The 19,426-nt window shown below is 48.4% G+C and overlaps 1 protein-coding gene across 1 annotated transcript in view; it reads left to right on the plus strand.

Annotated features, from left to right (window-relative positions):
* Window positions 1–338: 338 nt before the first annotated feature.
* The window catches only part of ADAMTS10 (ADAM metallopeptidase with thrombospondin type 1 motif 10), an 88,110-nt gene continuing 69,022 nt past the window's right edge, over window positions 339–19,426 (plus strand). Inside the window, 2 exon segments of the mRNA XM_038384237.2 lie at window positions 339–1,207; window positions 14,958–15,322. Coding sequence (XP_038240165.1) covers window positions 1,087–1,207; window positions 14,958–15,322 — 486 coding nt within the window. The 5' untranslated portion in view covers window positions 339–1,086.

Genomic DNA, 19,426 nt, shown 5'->3' on the forward strand with positions numbered 1-19,426 from the left:
GCTCTCTGAACTCCCATGGCCCATGAGCAATTACATTCCCCTCTAGGGGACACATGACATTCTGAGGGGAGATTGTCCCAGGGCGTGGATTTGAACTCGGACCCTTTGCTCCACCTTGTGCCTTCCACTTCTGCTCTTTCCTGTTTCTCTCTTGAGATCTCTGCTGCTGAGCCAGCCAGCTCACTGTTTTGCTGAGGGGATTCTCTGAGCGGCAGCTTCTGAAGTATAACCCTTGCGCCTCTTTAAAACGTTTCTGCCAGAGCAGCAGCGCTGTACGTGCGTTTGTCGTTTGTTTTTAAGAGATCAGGTAGATCTTGGGCTTGATGCTCCTTTGCCTGGCATAAAGACAAGAAAGGGGATGGGTCTTGTTTACACTAAGAACGCTTGATACCATGTTGGCAGGGCAAAGGGGCCTCAAAGCGGGTGCAAATGGCAGTTGCCATCCCTTTAAGATCCCTTTACATGGCCCAAGCAGTATGAGGGACCTCGTTATAGTTGAGCGTTCAGGCTGGTGGGTGCAAAGAGGGTACAGTGCCACCCGTGAGAAAGGCAGCCACGCTCCACTGGGGTGAATGATGACCCAAGGGGCAGGATGCCGGAGAACAGGCCCCTTGACTAACAGGGCTTTAATGTGCTATGAAATGACATGGTTGATTTAATTTATACCCTTCCCCCTGCCCACACCCCTCTTTTCCCTTCCTTCTCTGACACACTCACTCTTCCCTTCCTGCCCACTCTGCTTTCCCTAGCTTCCCCTGCCTTTTTTTCTCTCTCCTTTCCTTCTCCATTTTTCCTCACCGGTCCCTCTCTCTCTCCTTTACTCTGCTTCTCTTTCTCCCACTCCTTCTCCTCACCCTCTCCTCCGCAGGGGCAATGCCGCCGAGAGCCTTTGACTCTAATTAGCACATGTTGAAGCCATTACGCCGGCCCGGGTACAGCGCACTACAAAGACCCTATCGGCTTCGCTGCTTTGGGGAGAGCACGAAGCGGCTGAGGATGTCTGGGAAGAGACCAAGGACTCCTGTCTCTACATAAGCGGTGGCCCAAAGAGAGACATGTTGGGACAGAGCCCTTTAGGCTGGTACAATGCTCCCTGCACTGAGACGAGCATCGCTAACCATGGCAACAGCTTGGAGGCTTCTGACGTGGACTCTCATCTTCACCACAGCGGCGTGCGACTCTCCCGGTTACAAATTCCAGTCACAAGGTAGGGATTTCCCCTGGGGGAGGGGAAGAGGGGCTGGAATTGTGTGTGTGGGGGGAAGAATCCCTAGTGGTGGCTCTAAGATGGGAAACCCTACAAGCTAGTCCTGCTGTACTAGTCCAGTGCTTCTCAACCAGGAGTGCATGTACCTGCGGGTACTCGGAGCTCTTCCAGGCAGTCCATCAATTCATCGAGATATCTGCCTAGTTTTACAACAGGCTACGTCAAAAGCACTAGCGAAAGTCCGTACAAACGAAAATTCCATACAGACAGTGACTTGTTTATACTGCTTTGATTGATTTTATAATGAGAGGGTAAAAATGAGAAAGTCAGCCATTCCTCAGTACTAGCCTGCTGTGACGCTTGTATTTTTAGGTCTGGTTTTGTAAGCAAGGAGATTTTAAGCGAGGTGAAACTTGGGGGTACACAAGACAAGTCAGACTCCTGAAAGGGGGACAGTCGTCTGGAAGGGTTGAGAGCCACCGTGCTAGGGAACCCCTGGACCCACCTCTGCTTGGCCTACAGTAGGGGAACCCCTAGGGCTGGCTCTGTTACACCTGTAGCATAGATATAGACCCCCCTCTGCCTGTGAAGAGAGATGCTTTTGTTGTGGGATTTAATGCTCCTTGATTTTAGGCAGTGCTTAGCCAGCAAACCGATAAGGGCTGTATCAAGCCCCAGGATGACAGCTAGAGAGAGCAAGATGTAGGTGCCTTTTGGCAAGCGGAATGAGGGCCCTCGCTTCGCACTTCAGTGGAGTGGAGCATCCCAGTATGAATAAGAGCTTTATAGCGAAGAGCCTTATGAAAAGGGAGACGCGTGTGTGTGTATGTGCATATCAACGTGTGTGTGTTTGTGTGTTTGCAGGCATTTCTCTGTGTGTGCGTCTGTATTAGCATATGAATGTACATGTATAGGTCTGTGTCTGTGCAGATGGCTGTGTAGGTGATTTTATGAGCTTGAGCATGCTTGCGTGTGGGTGGTGGGGGTGTCCGTCTGTGTACTTTTGTGAACATGTGCGTGTCATCTGGCGGTGAATGTTTGAATGCATTTATGAGTTAGTGTGTGGATATGGATGTGAGTATTGTCGGTCTGTATGCAGTGTGCATGGGTTTAAGTGAACTTGTATAGGTGTTGGATTATCCCCAGGGAATTGTGCGCACTCAGGGTGATGCGTCCTTCGGGCTAAATTCAATGCTATATTAAGGCCCCTCACACACATGGCTAATGCCATCAGGCTGTGGTCTGCTTGTTACATAGAGTTCTAACAGAGATGAACAAAGAGAAAGGACAAAGCCACAAAACTATTCTGAGTTCTGAATACAGTCCGAGTGCCACATCTGTGCTCCAAATCCATGGGACGGCCTCCTCCAGCTGCAGCCCGTGCAGGGGTAAACTAAGACTGAAAGCAGAACCACCACTGACGCTGTGCAGTTCACAGTTTTATAAAGGCAGAAAAGAAATTGAATCGGAAACAAATGCAGTTTCTGGTGCTTTTAGCCAAAGGCTCTGGCAATTCCTGTTCTGAATGTTCTGGGCTTCCTGCATCAGTGAGTTCACACCTCGCTCCAGCTGCATTATCTTATTCACTGCACTAAATAAACTCCAATGAAAACTTAACTACCCCATGCAGTTCTGCCAAAGCACCTCAGTTCTCACCTGGAACACCCCATGCTGCCAAGCCTTGGCCCCCCCCTCAGTTCTGTCAATGCATCTCAGTCCAAATCTACAGTACCTGTTGCAGCTCATCCTGGGATCTGGTGCAGTTCATTCAGCGCACCTCACTCCAGAGTCCTGACCTGCAGCACCCACTACTCTTTTAGCCCTGGACTTCTGCAGAGCAGAGACTGCCAATTCTGCTACACTGTAGAGTTGTTTTGGTGGCCTGCTGAGATCACCAGAGCCCTGATCACCATTTGACCTGAGCCAGGATTTGAAACCCAGTCTCCAGACTTGAAAAGTTCATGGACTTCTCCTCGGGTTGGACACCGGGGCGTTTTGAATGGGTATTTGGAATGCGGGGCATCTGAATACCAAATCCTTTGGGAGGTTGCTTGCTAACTCCACACTTGGAACAGATATTGTGGATTCCTTTCATGAAACCAAAGGCAGGTTCTTAATCATCTTTTCAAGGTCTTGTTCCCAATAGGGATGTAAAATATTAAACAGTTGACCGGTAAGCATTAGTCTTACCCTTTACCCATCCTAACCGTTAACCCCCAGTCCTAGGCCAGCTGGAGCGACCCAGCCCTGGGCCGGCTAAAGCAGCCCTAGCCCCTCCCCCTTTCATCGGTTAACCAATTAAACAATATCATTTTAATTGTTTAAACGGTTAACTTTTTAAATGATATTTACATCCCTAGTTTCCAACCTTGTATCAGCCCTGTTATTAAATGGGGCCAGAGATGACTCAGCCTGTGGCTAGTGGAATATGATTTCTGCACCCACTTGAAATAGACGCCAGGGATGGTCTTAGATTTTCATTTTTTGCAGCAGTTGCTGGTAGTAACTACACTTTTTACGAACTAAGAGCTAGGATTTGATCCATGCTCTCTTCGGGGGCTATATAACCCCCTGTTCCATGGCAAGGTTCTTCAGCAAGGCCCCCTGGTTGTGTGACGCGCTGGAAATTCAGCGCATTTGGGGTGAATTTGATGCGTCCGTGAACAGTCCGACAGCCCCAAGGTTATTGATTTTGATCATCAATTCAGTTTATTTTAAGCTGCCTCAAATGTTTGCTATACCCCAGAGTTGTGCACTGAAAACGCACAGCTGCACTGGAGCACTTGTCATGGGCAGCCAGGATTCCTGGTGCTCAGATCGGCGTGGGAGGAGGTTGAGGCTTGGGGCACTGGTGCAATGGGTGTGTCTCCCCTTCCTCTCTCCTTTTATAGGGCAGAGCACAAGCCAGGCCGGTAGTAGAGCCAGGAACAGAACTCCGTCTCCTCATTCCCAAGCCCGGTGCCCTCTCCACGGGACCACCCACACCACCTCTTGTTATCAAAATATTTTGATACCGTCTCCCTCTTGTGAATTCTAGGCTCCCTGCTAGGAATGGTAATCCTAAGCACTTAGCTTCACAGCGCTATCCAGAAAGGGAGTAAATAATCCTCACAGCAGCCTTGGAAGGGGCAAAATAGCAGCTTTCCTGTGAGAGAGTGTCCACCTCACACTCACCCTGAAGGGATTAATGGGGGCCCGGTGGGCCTATTAAGCGGCAGGCTGGGAGAATTAAGGCTGAGAGGAAAGCCCTATCTGGGGGAAGCTCTCCTATGTGGGAACAGGTGGGGCTTCTATAAAGCCTGATAGCAGAAAGGGGCTGCAGGGATTGGGAAGTAGGCTGCAGTCACTCCCGGAGTGAAGAGAGGTGTGTTGTGGGTAATATAGAGGGTAGTCCACAGTTATTTCTTCGGAGGAGAGGAGTTTGGGCTGGCAAACCCAGAAAGGTGGGAAAGGCAGCAAGAGCTACACTAGGGCAGACCCTGGCTGCTGATGAAAAGGCACCTGAGCTGGAATCTGGAGGAGAGGGAGGTCCCAGGTTCCTGTACCAGCTGCTGAAGAAGTGGCACCAGCTGGGCAGTGACTGGGAAGACTGCCTGAGCCCATTTTGTCAGGAGAGACTTTGGTACCCTGTAAGAAGGAAACCTGGCTAGTGAGCTGGCTGGAGAGTCAAGTCATGAAGAGGAGGCTGCAGCTCCCGGAGAGAAAGAGGGGCCCCAGAGAGACAGCAAGAGTGAGAGTGGCAGCAGGCCAGGCAGCAAGCTGCAGAAGGGGGCCTCAGACCAGGAAAGAGCTAACCCCCAGAGCAACCAGGAGGAGGCATCATCCGCAATGAGCGGATCCCCCGACACTCCCCATTTGGCAGATGTGGAAACTGAGGCACAGAGCAATTAAAAACCAACATTTGCAGAAGCACCCACTAGTTTTGGCCTGTGTGATGTGCCCAAGGCTGCTCAGTTAGTTAGTATCAGAGTAGGATTAGAACTCTGGACATCTTGGCTCAGGGTTATGTGTTTTTTTTCTAAAAGATGTGCTCTAGTTTAAGCAGGAATTATTTCTGAGCAATTATCTGGCCAGTTTTCAGAGTAGCAGCCGTGTTAGCCTGTATTCGCAAAAAGAAAAGGAGGACTTGTGGCACCTTAGAGACTAACAAATGTATTTGAGCATAAGCTTTCATGAGCTACAGCTCGCTTCGTCGGATGCAGTGTTACACACGAGGTCAGACTAGATGATCAGATTGGTCCATTCTGTCCTTGGAATCTATAATATCCCTGTGCTCCAGTCACGAAAGCACACTGCCTTTCATTATAGGTGGGACCCATGTGTAAATGCATTTAGCCAGCACTCTCAATTGTGGAACATTATTTTGGTATGATTTTGCTGGGCTAGGCATGGTGCCAGAGCAGTAAGCTGATCTGATCCTGGTCTAGAGCAATCCAAGCTGCTGCCCATATTCATGGGATAGACATCCACCAATTTATGGTACCACGGACAGTTCCTGTCACTTCTGCAAACTAGAGGTGGATTGGGGGGCCCAGCTGTTCAGATGCAATCCAACCCATCAGTGGAGGTATAGATCAATGTCTGTCAAAAGGAGCCAGAATATGACGGGAATAGGCACTATATTACTTCTGTGTTTGTAACCCCTGTGACTGCTACTGGAATACTGTGTGCAGTTTTGGTGTCCACAATTCAAGAAGAATGTCGATGAATTGGGAAGGGTTCAGAGAAGAGCCACGAAAATGATTAAAGGCCTGGAAAACATACCTTTTAGTGATAGCCTCAGGGAACTTGATCTATTTAGCTTCTCAAACAGAAGGTTAAAGGTGATTTGATCCCAGTCTCTGAGTACCTATACATGATGAACATTCTAGCAGACAAAGATATAAAAAGATCTGAAATCTAGAAGTTGAAGCTAGACACATTCAGGATTAGATCATTTATGGACAGACTAGAGAGGAGTGAGGTGAGAAGCAGGGAGGCCAGGATCAGGGACTGCAGTAGTCAGGGTGTGAAGTAGTGAAAGCTGTTCTGTGGGAGTGTGGAGGAATGGATGCCCTAGAGACAGAAATGGCAGGATTTAGTCAGTGTTGGTGTGAGCAGAGGAAAATAGAAAGCAGTGGGAGGTGACTTGAGACACATCACATACATAGATGAACACGATATGTTGGGGAAGAGTCAACACAACTTTTGTAAATGGGAATTATGCCTCACCAGTCTATTAGAATTCTTAGAGAGAGTTAACAAGCATGTGTACAAGGGTCATCCAGTGGATATGGTGTACTTGGACTTTCAGAAAGCCTTTGACAAGGTCCCACGCCAAAGCCTCTTAAGCAAAGTAAACAGTCATGGGATAAGAGGGAAGGACCTCTCATGGATCAATAACTGGCTAAAAGATAAGAAAGGGTAGGAACAAATGGTCCGTTTTCACATTCGAAAGAGATAAATAGTGCTCTCCCTCCAGGATCTGTACTGGGACCAGTGCTTTTCACTATATTCATAAATGATCTGGAAAATGAGGTGAACAGTGAGGTGGCAAAATGTACAATGATACAGAACTACTTAAGAGAGTTAAGTCCAAAACTGATTGCAAAGAGTTACAGAGAGATCTCTGTAAACTGGGTGATGGGACAACAAATTGGCAGATGAAATTCAATGTTGACAAATGCAAAGTAGTGCACATTGGAAAATATAATCCCAACTATACATACAAAATGATTGGATCTAAATTAGCTGTTATCACTCAAGAAAGAGATCTTGGAGTGAACGTGGATAGATCTGTGAAAACATCTGCTCAATGTGCAGTGGCAGTCTAAAAAACTAATAGAATGTTAGAGATTATTAGGAAAAGGATGTATAATAAGGCAGAAAATATCATTAATGCCACTATATAAATCCATGGTATGGCCACACCTTGAATATTGTGTCTAGCTCTGGTTGCCCCGTCTCAAAAAAGATCGGTTAGAGTTGGAAAAGACACAAAGAAGGGCAACAAAAATGATTAAGGGGATGGACCCACTTCCATAGGAGGAGAGAGTAAAAAGACTGGCACTGTTCATCTTAGAAAAGGGGGGAGATGATCGAGGTCTATAACATCATGACTGGTGCGGAGAAAGTGAATGAGGACGTGTTATTTACTCCTTATCATAACACAAGAATATGGGGTCACCCAATTAAATTAATAGGCAGCTGGTTTAAAACAACAAAAGGAAGTATTTCTTCATGCAACTCACAGTAAGCCTGTGGAACTCCTTGCCAGGAGATGTTGTGAAGGCCAAAAGTATGACTGGGTTCAAAAAAGAACTAGATAAATTCTCAAATAAATTTGTTAGTCTCTAAGGTGCCACAAGTACTCCTTTTCTTTTTGCGAATACAGACTAACTCGGCTGCTACTCTGAATCCTGGAGGATAGGTCCATCAATGGCAATTAGCTAGGATGGGCAGGGATGTAAAACCATGCTCTGGGTAGCCCTAAACCTCTGACTGATGGGTGCTGGGCCTGGATGACTGGGGATGGATCACTTGATAATTGCTGTTTTGTTTGTTCCCTCTGAAGCACCTGGCACTGGCCACTGTCAGAAGACTGGATACTGGGCTAGATGGACCATTGCTCTGACCCAGTACTGCCATTCTGTGTTGCCAAGCTGACTCAAGGCGTGGGGTCCCAGAGCAGCCTGAGCTTTGGGGGCCAGAGGGCATTTTTCTCACCCATCCATTATGAAATGTGTCAATGGGCTGCTGCCGGGGCTCATCTCTGCTGTAGTAACAAGACCAAGGAAGCTGTGGCTTCCTTTAATCCCAGGGGTGACCATGCGGTGGTACGAGGTGCAGGAACTGAGACAAGGTCCTGGGCTATCTGGAACGAAGGACGCCACTTGGTAGGGAGCTCCTTCCCATCTTCCCTTCCCCAGTCATGCTCCCTCTCTTCCCCTCCGTGGGCCGCCTCGGCTCCCTCTTTCCGAGTCCCCCTTCACCTCTTTCCGTATCCTCCTCGCTGTCTCCCTTCCTCCCCACACTCCCACTCTGTGTCTGCTGCTTCCTCTCTGTCTATCTCTGCCCCCCTCCCTGGACCGCCTCGCACGCCCTTGCAGATCCATTTCCCCTCTCTAGGTGGGAGGGCAGACCTCGAATGGGGGCTGAGTGTGTTCCTGCCCTCCAGCCTGAACATCCCACCAGGTTCTGTTCCTCCGGGGCTTAATATGGGCTCCCTCTAGTAATGCGGTCGCTGCTAGAGAGCTTGCTGGAAACAGCAGGCATCTTATCACCTGTGCAAACCTCTTTGGTACAGGTGGGCACAATGCTACGTGTGTCTGCCAAGGTCTATTAATACAGCATGAGTGGCTGCAAGGGGAGAGAGAACAGGACTGGATTTCCTGGAAGGAATGGGGCTGGCTAAGGGCCAGACAGGCTAGTTCTCCTGTAACGCTGGGCAAGGGAAGTAGAGGGGCCCCATAATGCCAATAGGTGGAGGAGCCTCCATTGTCCCCCAAGATAGGAGGGGGCAGGGGAGCCCCTGTAATGCAGCAGGGCAGAGCTGGACAGGGGAGCCCCTACAGTGAAGCAGGCCAGGGGGAGCCCATGTAATGGAGTGGGGCAGGAGGAGCGGGGGAACCCCTGTAATGGAACAGGGTAGGAAGAGAGGGGGAGCCCCTGTAATGCTGCAGAGAAGGGAGAAGCATAGGAGCAGGGCCTGGGACAGAAGTATCTAGAGCTGCTAAACCACTTTCCAACAGACGTGCAGTCTGTGAATGGACAATACCCCTTTAAGAGAGACCACCAGACATCTGATTGCTATTAAGCAGGGCTAGATTCCAACCAGTGGCCTACAGCAGAGAGGCTCTGTGGCCGATTCCCAGCCCCCAGTGTTCTCCAGCCCTCGTTCAACGGGAGTCTTTGGATTGCCTTGCCGGGCGTGAGCTTGCAGCATGTCGGACCAGCCCATGAAATCCGTTCTCTCCCAGGAACTGGGGGGCAGGTGGAGATCCCTCTCCTGACACCAACCAGTCCCATTTCTCTAGCTGTTGAATCTCAGGGGTATAATAGTAACTTTGCCCCTCTTCTAGCTGAGGATCTCAAAGCACTTCCCACACATTAATAAATGTGTCTGTCGGTCTTCGGTACATTCAATTGTAAGCTGTTCGGGGCAGGGTCTGTCCTTTTGTTCTGTGTTCGTACAACAGTTAGCGCAGTGGGGTGCTGGTCTTTGACGGGCTCCTAGAGCAATAGTAATACATAGCCCCCTATCTAACCACCTCACAATCTTTAATGTATTTATTCTCACAACCCCCCTGCAAGATAGAGCAATGCTGTTCTCTCTATTTTATTAATAGGAAAATGAGGCACAGAAAGGCTAAGTGACTTGACCACGGTCATACAGAGTGTCTGTGTTGAACCAGGGACTTGAACCTGGGTCTCTCTCAGCCTAAGCTAGTGCCCTAACCACTGGACAATGCCATCTCTTTGTTCTGTGATTAGCCTCACACAAGAAGTGGGTGGCAGATGTTGTACTTAAAGTACTGCACAGGATCTTTTCAGGGGGGATAAGGCAAAGTGCCACATTTATTGGTAATCCATGTATCAATCAACACTGCATCATATGCATATGATATATATTACACTCATGCACTCTCTCACTCACACACACACACACACAAACACACTCCGTCTTGTTGTTACCAACTAGTTGCTCCCCTTAATTTCACTGGCCAGGTGAGTTAGATGGGGGAGAGGTGGAGCCGGGTTTCTGCCAATCCAGATCGATGCTCCGATGTTGACGAGACAAGACCCAGGGTCCTCTGCAAGACACCTCACATTTATAGCAGCTTCCCTCTCACGCAAGTCTATCCCAGATCCAAAATCTGTGTCTGTCAGTTGGTTATCTGTGGCGCCTCCCTCTGGGTGTTGTCTTAATGCTACCACATTTACTTTCAAAGAGGGTGTTTTTCAAAAGAAGGTGCTCGCTTCTAACTCCCAAGGCCGTCAATATGTCTGATCTTCTTTAATGAGCCCACTTGACAAGTTTTATTGTTCTTGAGTTTCTTCCATCCGCTCTCCAATGGTTGCAGCTGTCTGGAGGTGCTTGCCTTCCACGCCTTGCTCATTCACACCTCATTCATTCAACAGGGCAATTGATTAAAAAGGGGGAGATCTTATTCTACTTTTAGCAATATTTAGGTATTTTCCACTATATGCATCCGATGAAGTGAGCTGTAGCTCACGAAAGCTTATGTTCAAATAAATTTGTTAGTCTCTACGGTGCCACAAGTACTCCTTTTCTTTTCTGAGCAAAAAGACATTTTTCTTCTATCTTATTCTATCCTTGGGGGCTATAACATTATACCAAGGCTCAATACAAAGCTTCTATATAAGGATTTGATACAAAGTTTTCATGAAAACAGCGGTCACACGTGGATAGACCTAATACAAGGTTATTTGAAGAGGCATAATACAAAGTCAAATGAAAGTTATGCAAAGATGCTTAATACAGAGATTTATCTACAGAGAGAGCCCAGCTCCTGGCTCCCAGTCCCCTGTTCTCACCACTAGATGCACAAGCTCCACTCCTAACCAGGCTTCCTTCTGCCCATGTGGCAGGCTGGAGAGGACAAAGAAAAACAAAATGCTTCCGATAGCAGCAAGTTTTTCCAGGCTTGCAGTCATTCCTTAAGTGGAAATAGCTTTTCTTGTTTGCCCGGCTGCATGTCACAAGATGTGGTCTGATGTGGGGGAATCCGAGGCAGAAGGAGTGAAAATAAAACCATCGCTTCTGGTTGGTCAGGCCAAAGAATAGATGCCAGAGGTGTTAATGGTTTGGAAGGTCGGGACGTAACCCCTAGACCCAGCCAGTGGGAAGGATTGTTCCATTAGCCGTAGCTGAAGAAACCACTCTGTCAAGATCCCATGCTGGAAAATGCATTAGAAGGAAAGTAAACATTCCAGAGCTTGGCAGTGTGGCGACAGCATAATTTGGAGTCCAAATTTATGATGGCTTTGAAGATGGGCATTGTGGAGCCAGGCAAAATGCAGCCAACTCAGGGCAGCCTGGCTTCTCCCTGGTTGCTTAGAAAACAGCAAGAAAAAAGATGCAAACAGAACAGCAAATCCCTTGGACAAAATGTGTGGGTGAGTCCAATCGGGTAGAACTTCTCCTGATCGAGGCCATGAATAGCTCATGCTTCAGGGCATAAGTCAGCCTCTAGCTACTGGGGGTTAGGAGGACATGCCCTGCAGGTAGATTACCCCAAGACTGGATACTGGGCTCGCTAGAGCACAGGTCTGAACCACTCTGCCAATTCCTGTGATGGTGTGCTAGTTGCACGAGACCGTTTCTCTTGATTTGTTAGTCTCTAAGGTGCCACAAGTATTCCTTTTCCTCTTGAGCAGTGTTTTCCAAACTGTGGGTCATACTGCCTGGGGGGGAAGGAGGTCATGAAAGAGCATCAGGAGGTCACAAGACGTGCGTGCTGCATTGCGAGGGGCAGCTGCTTGCCCCGCCCCAACTATCCGGCACTGTCTGGCTGCGCCGTGTGGGGTTGGCAAGCAAGGTGGCGGCAGCCAGCAGGGATGGGGCTTGTAGCCACTGCTATGCCAACCCCATGAGCAGGAGCAGGGGAGCCGACCTAAGCCACGCCCAAGGGGGGTCAGAAGACAACCCGGCCCAACTAGAGTGATTCGTTGGATGGAAATAAGGGGAAACCATATGAAAAATCCGGGACATTTCATTTTTAGGGACATTTTAGGGAAACCCCAGTTCCCGTAGCACAGCATGGATTTGTCACTCAAATGTATATTTCTACTGCTCTTGAATACATCATGCAATTATCATATGCTACAATTTCATCTTTAAAATGGTATCAGTCATTATCCATTTTAATACATTTCAATACATCTTAAAATAAGGGACGGGTGGTTAACCTAGATGCAACCCGAACCCAACACATGTTTTCTGGAGCCAGAGAGTCCCGGTTGGGTTGCAGGGCTCTGTCTCAGAACCTGGGGCCTGGTGAACACAGGTGAGCCCAGAGCGGGTCGTGGCATGAAAAAGTTTGGGAACCATGGCACTAAAAGTTATCTAGAGCCAATCTCTTTGATGGAGGAAGGTGTCGTGTTCCCCTACAAGTGCAGTCAGACATTCTGGACTGTGACCTTGTTAGATCATGTGTGATAAGTGGTAGACTGTTTCAGAGACTGAAGTGTCATAGGAGGAGGTGATAGAAGAAGTTGATAAGTTAAAGTGCAACAAGTGGCTGAAGTGGCAGAAGTGCCTAGTGGGTAGAGTACTGGCCGGGGCAGGTTCTATTCTTGATTGTGCCACTAGGCTGTTGTGTGATCTTGAACTCCGGTTTCCCTCCCCTTTGTCTCTCTTATTTTGATAGTAAGATTTTCAAGGCAGGGACCCTCTGAGCATGGTTTTGAATCATGCCTATGACAAGTGGGTCCAGATCTCTCTTGGTGCTACCATCATATAAATGATGATAATAAGAATAACAACAGCAATGAGTCATCAGGTCCAGATGGGACATCCCAAAGTTCTGAAGGAACCTAAGACTGCTTTTAGCTGAGTTGCTAACAGAAATGCACATAAGCTTTCGTGAGCTACAGCTCATTCACGAAAGCTTATGCTCAAATAAATTTGTTAGTCTCTAAGGTGCCACAAGTCCTCCTTTTCTTTTTGCAAATACAGACTAACACGGCTGCTACTCTGAAACCTGTAAAAATGCCCAATCGCTTATCAGAATCGATGGCTATGCTGAAGGGTTAGAACAGCAGCTCTCAACCTTTCCAGACTATTGTAGTCCAGACCTTTCAGGAGTCTGATTTGTCTTGTGTACCCCTGAGTTACATCTCACTTAAAAACGACTTGCTTATGAAATCAGGCATAAAAAAACATAAGTGTCACGGCACGCTATTCCGGAAAAAAATTGCTTGCTTTCACATTTTTACCATATAATTATAAAATAAATCAATTGGAATATAAATATTGTACTTCCATTATAGTATATAGAGCAGTATAAAGAAGTTATTGCCTGTATGAAATTTTAGTTTGTACTGACTTCACTAATGCTTTTTATGTAGCCTGTTGTAAAGTTAGGCAAATATCTGGATAAGTTGTCTTCCAGAGGGTACATCCTCTGCCTACCCCCAGGGGTATGTGTGCCCCTGGTTGAGAACCGCTGAACTAGAAGGTAGTTATTGTTGTATCTATCCTTTAAAAGTTGATCATGGAAATTGCAGAATAGCATCCTTTTCTTCAGTACCAGGCTGTAGACAGTCAATGATTTTTTGGTCAAGGAGTGTGTTTTCTTTCCTCCTCTCAACATAATGCTCTGGATTTATGACTTCATTTGCTAAACCATTAGTCCACCCTCTGTGCTTTAGTGCACAGTTGTGAGACCTTCCCTCTAGGACAGTAATTCTCAGTGTTTACCCTTTCTGGGACCACCTTTCCCATCCCAGGACCCCTGTTCCATCCAGCAGGGAACCCTGGCCCATACAGCAATATGGGAAAGGCAGCAGGGTGATCGCGATCCCTTGTCGCCTGTTTGCAAGCCCAGAGCCCCAGGGTATGAACCCCTGATCTAAGAACTTCAGAACTAAATAGCTGTAATTTGCCAAAAGAGAATGTGGCTCTCTCCAAGTGCAGCACACTCAAATGTCCCTCTGAGTTAATCCTAGAAGATAAATGGGAAAAAGCCCTCTATGGTCATTCAGTCCATCCCCTGGCCAGAGCATAGGTGGTTCCTCACAGCAGGCCTTTGTTCGGTCTAGTTTAAATAACGCAAGCAATCAGGCTTCCATCGTTGCCCTGGGGAGATTGGTCTGAAGACTAATAAAACTGAACTATAAGGAAAATTGGCCCAGTTTCCTTTGCTCGGTTTTAGCCTCTTGTTCCTAAGGTTTGTTGCTCCCCTCTGCTATTTACACCTTTCAGGAGCTTGGAGGTAGATGTCGCCTTCTTCCAGCCTCGTGGTCACTGTCTGGATTAGCTCTGCCTAGTTAGTGCTTTTTAGCTCTCCTTGCCAATCAATCCTCCCATTCTGCCTTCAGCTTTCCAGCTTACCTGGCTCCCATTCCTGTGGTGTCTGAACACTGGGCAATTTGCAACATATTTATCCTCACAATGCCCCTCTGATGTAGGCAATTGTCCCCATTTTAGAGATGAGAAACTGAGGCACAGAGGGACTAAGTGACTTGTACATTCTAGTGCTGACTTTGGTATAAGTTAAGTCTCTCAGGGGTGTGGAAAAGCCACCCCTCCTTCTCCCCCCCGAGCGACGTAAGTTACTCTGACCGAAGCGCTGGTGTGGACAGCGCTATGTTGGCAGGAGACGCTCACCCGCTGGCAGAGCTACCGTTGCTCAGGGAGGTGGAATCATGATGCTGACGGGAGAGAGCTGCCCGAGCAGCTGCGCCACTGTAACAATTCTTGGGTAGACTAGCCCTAAGTGACTTGCCCAAGGTCTCACCAGAATCTGTGGCAGAGCAGGGGATCCTGTGTCTCAGGCTTGTGCCCTAACCACTCAACCATCCTTCCTGCCTCCACTGGGCCATCCTTGCTATTGAGATGTGAAGCACTGAGTGCATTACTCTAGCTGCAATCTTGCCAGAGCTCTATAGAGAAGGATGGTCCTCTCCCTGCTTGTGACATGCCCCTGCAGCTGAGAGCTGCATTAGCTTTTACTATGCTCCTGGGTCTCCTGGCCTCCCTGTCTCTCCAGAATGTGACTGTCACTGTGTTTGCTTTGCCCTCCAGAGGAGTTCCTCTCCAGCCTCGATCACTATGAAATTGCTTTCCCCATCCAAGTGGACCAAAACGGGGACTTCCTCACCTTCGACATGAGAAGCCAGCTGAAGCGGCGTTCCCGGCGCAGCCTGGGCTCCCTGTCCTACGAGGCCGCTGAGCGGCGGGTCTTCTACAAAGTCTCCGCCCATCGCACCCAGTTCCTCCTCAACCTGACCCTGCACTCCAACCTGCTAGCCGAGCACTTCACTGTGGAGTACTGGAAGCGGGACGGGGTGGACTGGCAGCATGACTTCCACGAGGACTGCCACTATGCGGGCCATTTGCAAGATCAGTACCTGAACTCCAAAGTTGCCATCAGCAACTGCAACGGACTGGTGAGCTTCCAAGGGAATCGTAAGACAGGCCCTCCCGGTTTTCCCAGCCAAGGGCGGTATCAATAATTAGGACTGCCCATAAAATGGAGCAGATTGCAGCTTCCCTAACCTTCATTACAGAAGTGCAACCTACTAAGGTTACTGGTCCCAGCATGCAGTGCTCTGTTGTGATATGCTTGGCCAAGCGGGAAGAGCTGAGATGGGTCTCCATAGTCTCCATTGGCCATATCTCTCTGTCAAAGCTGAGGGTGACCAAAAGCTAGTAGTATTCCCCGGAAGCCAGTCAGTTTCCATTCACATCAATTGGCATGGGATAGGGAGACCTTTAGACCACACTTTGATTACTTGAGCTGTAAGAGACCTCAGCCCTGTGCTCCTTTGTCTCTTCGCTGCGTTCTGCATGTACTAGAGAGCTGTGAATTCCAGGAGGTTGCAGGATGCTCAAAGATAAGCACTCAAATGCTTATCCAGACCTGTGTAGTTAATAAATTGTCCTTAGGGATTGCCACCCAGTTGTGTTTAAACTGCTGGAAAAAGAGAACTGCCTAGTGATGCCAGAAAGCTGGATTGCAAACCTTGCATCACTCTGCCCTGACGATGCCTTAATGAGAGACGAGGTAATGCTGTCACATTGTGACATTAATCTTGCCGGGCGGGGATGCAGTGTGTAGTCTGAGCGGAGTCACAGAGAGGATATATTGGGCTGTGAGACGGTCCCAGTATCCCTAGTGCCTCCTGCATGGACGAGGGCTGCGTCCGGCATTTCACTGGTCATGTTAGCATTTACTTTGTCACCTTCTGCTTCTGGTATCTCTGGGGTTTCCCCACACATGGGGTTTGGTGCTGCCTCCAGAGAATAGCTTGCCAAGTATGATACCCCGTTGCCCCCCAAAGAGGGATGGAGCAAACATGCCTTTAGTGGGGTAAACATACACAGGAATCAATTCTGTGGGCCTGATTCTCCTTTATGCCAAGGCCCCTCGGGTGGCATAAAAGGGCATTAACATGGGCATGAATTTATACCGCCTTTAATGCAGCTTTACGTTGCCTTTGAAAGGGCCCTAGTGTAATGAGAATCTGGCTCGTTATGTCAAAGATCCTTTTACCATGTTTCCACCCCGCCACCGCCACCAGGATGCACCTGGATCCTTCCCCTCTCCCCTGATTGCTGCGTCAGAGCGGGTTCTCCAAGTATCTGGGGGTAGAATCAGAATATCAGGGTTGGAAGGGACCTCAGGAGGTCATCTAGTCCAACCCCCTGCTCAAAGCAGGACCAATCCCCAACTAAAGAGCTCCAGTGATGTCCTAGTGGATTTACTAGGACTCATTGGGTGAGCTGGTGGGTGCGTTGGGCACTGCTGGCTCATAAGGGATCTGGTATCAATGCCTTTCCCACAGTGGCCCACGCATCTCAGGACACCTGATGGCCAGACAGTACTTTGACCAAGGCCAGAACGTTCCAGGGAAAGGGCCGGTGGATGGAGAGATCCCGATGACAGACTAATGCCCAGCCCCTCCTTGGGAGGGTGCAACAGGGCAGGAAATAAACCCTCTGCAAGCACAGAAATCTCCCCATTACCCGCTGCCCTGGTGAGCTTATGGACATCAGTGTGGGGGATGGGGGAAGGGAGTCTAGCTGCTTTGTTTGGGGAATCTGGCAACATCCCAGCTGCACCCAGCCACCCCACAGGGCAGCCTTCAGGGGAGCTGACCCCATCAGGCACCAAACCCCCCACATCACCCCCTCACTCGGCCACAGTGTGTCCTCCCCTGAGCCCTCAGAGGGCAGGCAGCTAGGGCTGCTTGGGAGAGGAAACAGGATCCTAGATGCAGAACAGAGCCCAAGAGCTTTTCCCCTTTCCCACTCTGCTGTCTCTCCTCACTGAACAGAACTGTCCAGCTGTCACTCCCAACCGCCCCAGCACCCTCACCCCCCAGTGACCCCCAAACTGACATGAGGAGAGAGGGTGAGAAGGGGTAACCTAAATCAGGCCATCCCTTGTTCTCTGAATTTCCTGCTGCTCCTCCCCTGTTGTACCCACCACTCCCTCAGCATGTACGTTACATCAGCTCACGCCCACTTAATGATGTATAACTCACACTTTATGTCACTTCTGAGTTGGCCCACTGATAATGAGATAGATACACATTGACGCATATTGCTAGCTACCTGTGCATACACATACCGCCCCCTGTTCCCTGCTATTTAAACACACACTGAGACATCTACACCACACTCACAATCACAATGATCTGAACACACATGCAGAGCTGAACACATCTATCTACTGTATCCATTGCTACTCACAAAGGCGCGCACAGCCCAGGACTGAGAGTTCCCTCAAGCAATGTGCTCTTTGCTACTCTTCATTTTGAACAGAATCAAAGTTACCGAGGCTTAAGTTGTCGGAAGCGAAGGGCAGAACGGTCAGGCTTCCAAAACATGCACAGGCTCTTCGCTGCCAGCAAGAAAGGCCGCCAACAAGCCAGCAACGAAAAACAGCTGGAGGTGATAGAAAGCAGCCCCAGCAGCTCTCTCTGCCTGGGCCCTAAAAGGGAACTGAAAACCTTGCATTACACAAAGTAATATTTCAATCCACTGGCTGTTTGGGATCCCCGAGACCCAGGTGCCTGGGAGCACCACAAATAACCTCAGCTCAGAAGGAAAGAGTTGAAAAATCACACTTTCCTTCCTTTGCCTCCCATGACCTGAGTTCACAAGACATCATTCCCCCTGCCGCTGCTAGGGACAAAGAGCAGCGTAGTCTGCTAGTTAGGAAAGTTGGCTGCAAATCAGGATGCGTTCGACTCCCTCCTCTGCTGTTGAATGGCTACAGGCATTGGGTAAGTCACTTTGCTTCCCTGTGCCTCAATTTCTCCATCTGTAAAAAGGGGCTAATGCTGCTTACCCTCCTTTGTGAAGTGCTTTGGGAGCTACGAGTGGAAAGGACTGGAGACGGCTAGGTATTAACATTAATATTCATGGGGAGGCATAGCATGTGGAATTCTGAGCTTTTGACAGGCTTAAAAAACGTTTCAGTTCCTCCTTAACTCTAATTCTTAATGGGTTTGATACAGAGTTTGATTTAATTGGTCAGTTATTACTACTATGTGTTGTATTGCAGTAGGGCCTGCAGGCCTCCGATCCAAATCAGGACCCCATTGTGCTGGGGGCTGTACAAACCTGGAGTAAAAAACAGCACCCATTGCTGCCTCTGCCCAAAAGAACTCCATGGTTTATAATCTTGCAGTAGAGATAGGGACTGATAAAACCCTATGATGCAACATACTAGACAAATAAATACTGTAGATTGTAAGGTGTTTGGGGCAGGGACTGTCTTTTTGTTCGGTGTTTGTGTAGCACCTAGAATTGTGGAGAGTGGTCCGTGACTGAGTCTCTTAAGTGCTACTGCAGTACAAATAATAATAATTAATAAGTACTCTAGTGATTGGAGCTCTGTAAATACTTAAGACAGGCTGTGGGGGCCCTCCTTTGCTGTCAGTTCTATCTGACAATCAAGGAATATGGAGTTAATTATTGTGCAACAGTCTGATTTTCTTTCTGAATCTTGAATTTTTCAGGCCTTTGCATTTGGAATGAGAAATACTTGGGATCAAATTCTGCTCTCGCATTGGGGTGAATCAGAGTGATTCTGCTGACTTTGTTGGAATTAACTCTGGTTTTTACACCAAGGGAAGTAAGAGTAGAATCTGGCCCTTTTTATCTGTTGATGTTGGAGGTGGGGATAATTTCCTGATTGCAACATTTTTAATTTCATTAAGACTCAGGGGCTGGGGGGGAAATGACCTTGGAAGTAAAAACATCATTCGCTCTCCATCCGAATTAGACCCAAGACCTCTGCTCTGGAGAATATCCCCCCACTTCTGGCATAGTCAAGATCATTATCTGATTTTCACTACTGGCCCCTTTGTCTAGACTCAGCCTGTCTGTCTTTCTCATTTTTATAAGGCAGCCCGTCCCCCTAGTGTTTTGAACCCCTTAGTGCTGTGGCATCTAAGAAACTCAGCCCCCAACTCCAAACTTCCCTGTATTTTGGGAAAGTTTGGATCCAGAGCCTAATCCAGACCTGAAATTTGTGGCTT

This window comes from Dermochelys coriacea, chromosome 25 (assembly GCF_009764565.3).
Source record: "Dermochelys coriacea isolate rDerCor1 chromosome 25, rDerCor1.pri.v4, whole genome shotgun sequence".
Taxonomy (NCBI): domain Eukaryota; kingdom Metazoa; phylum Chordata; order Testudines; family Dermochelyidae; genus Dermochelys; species Dermochelys coriacea.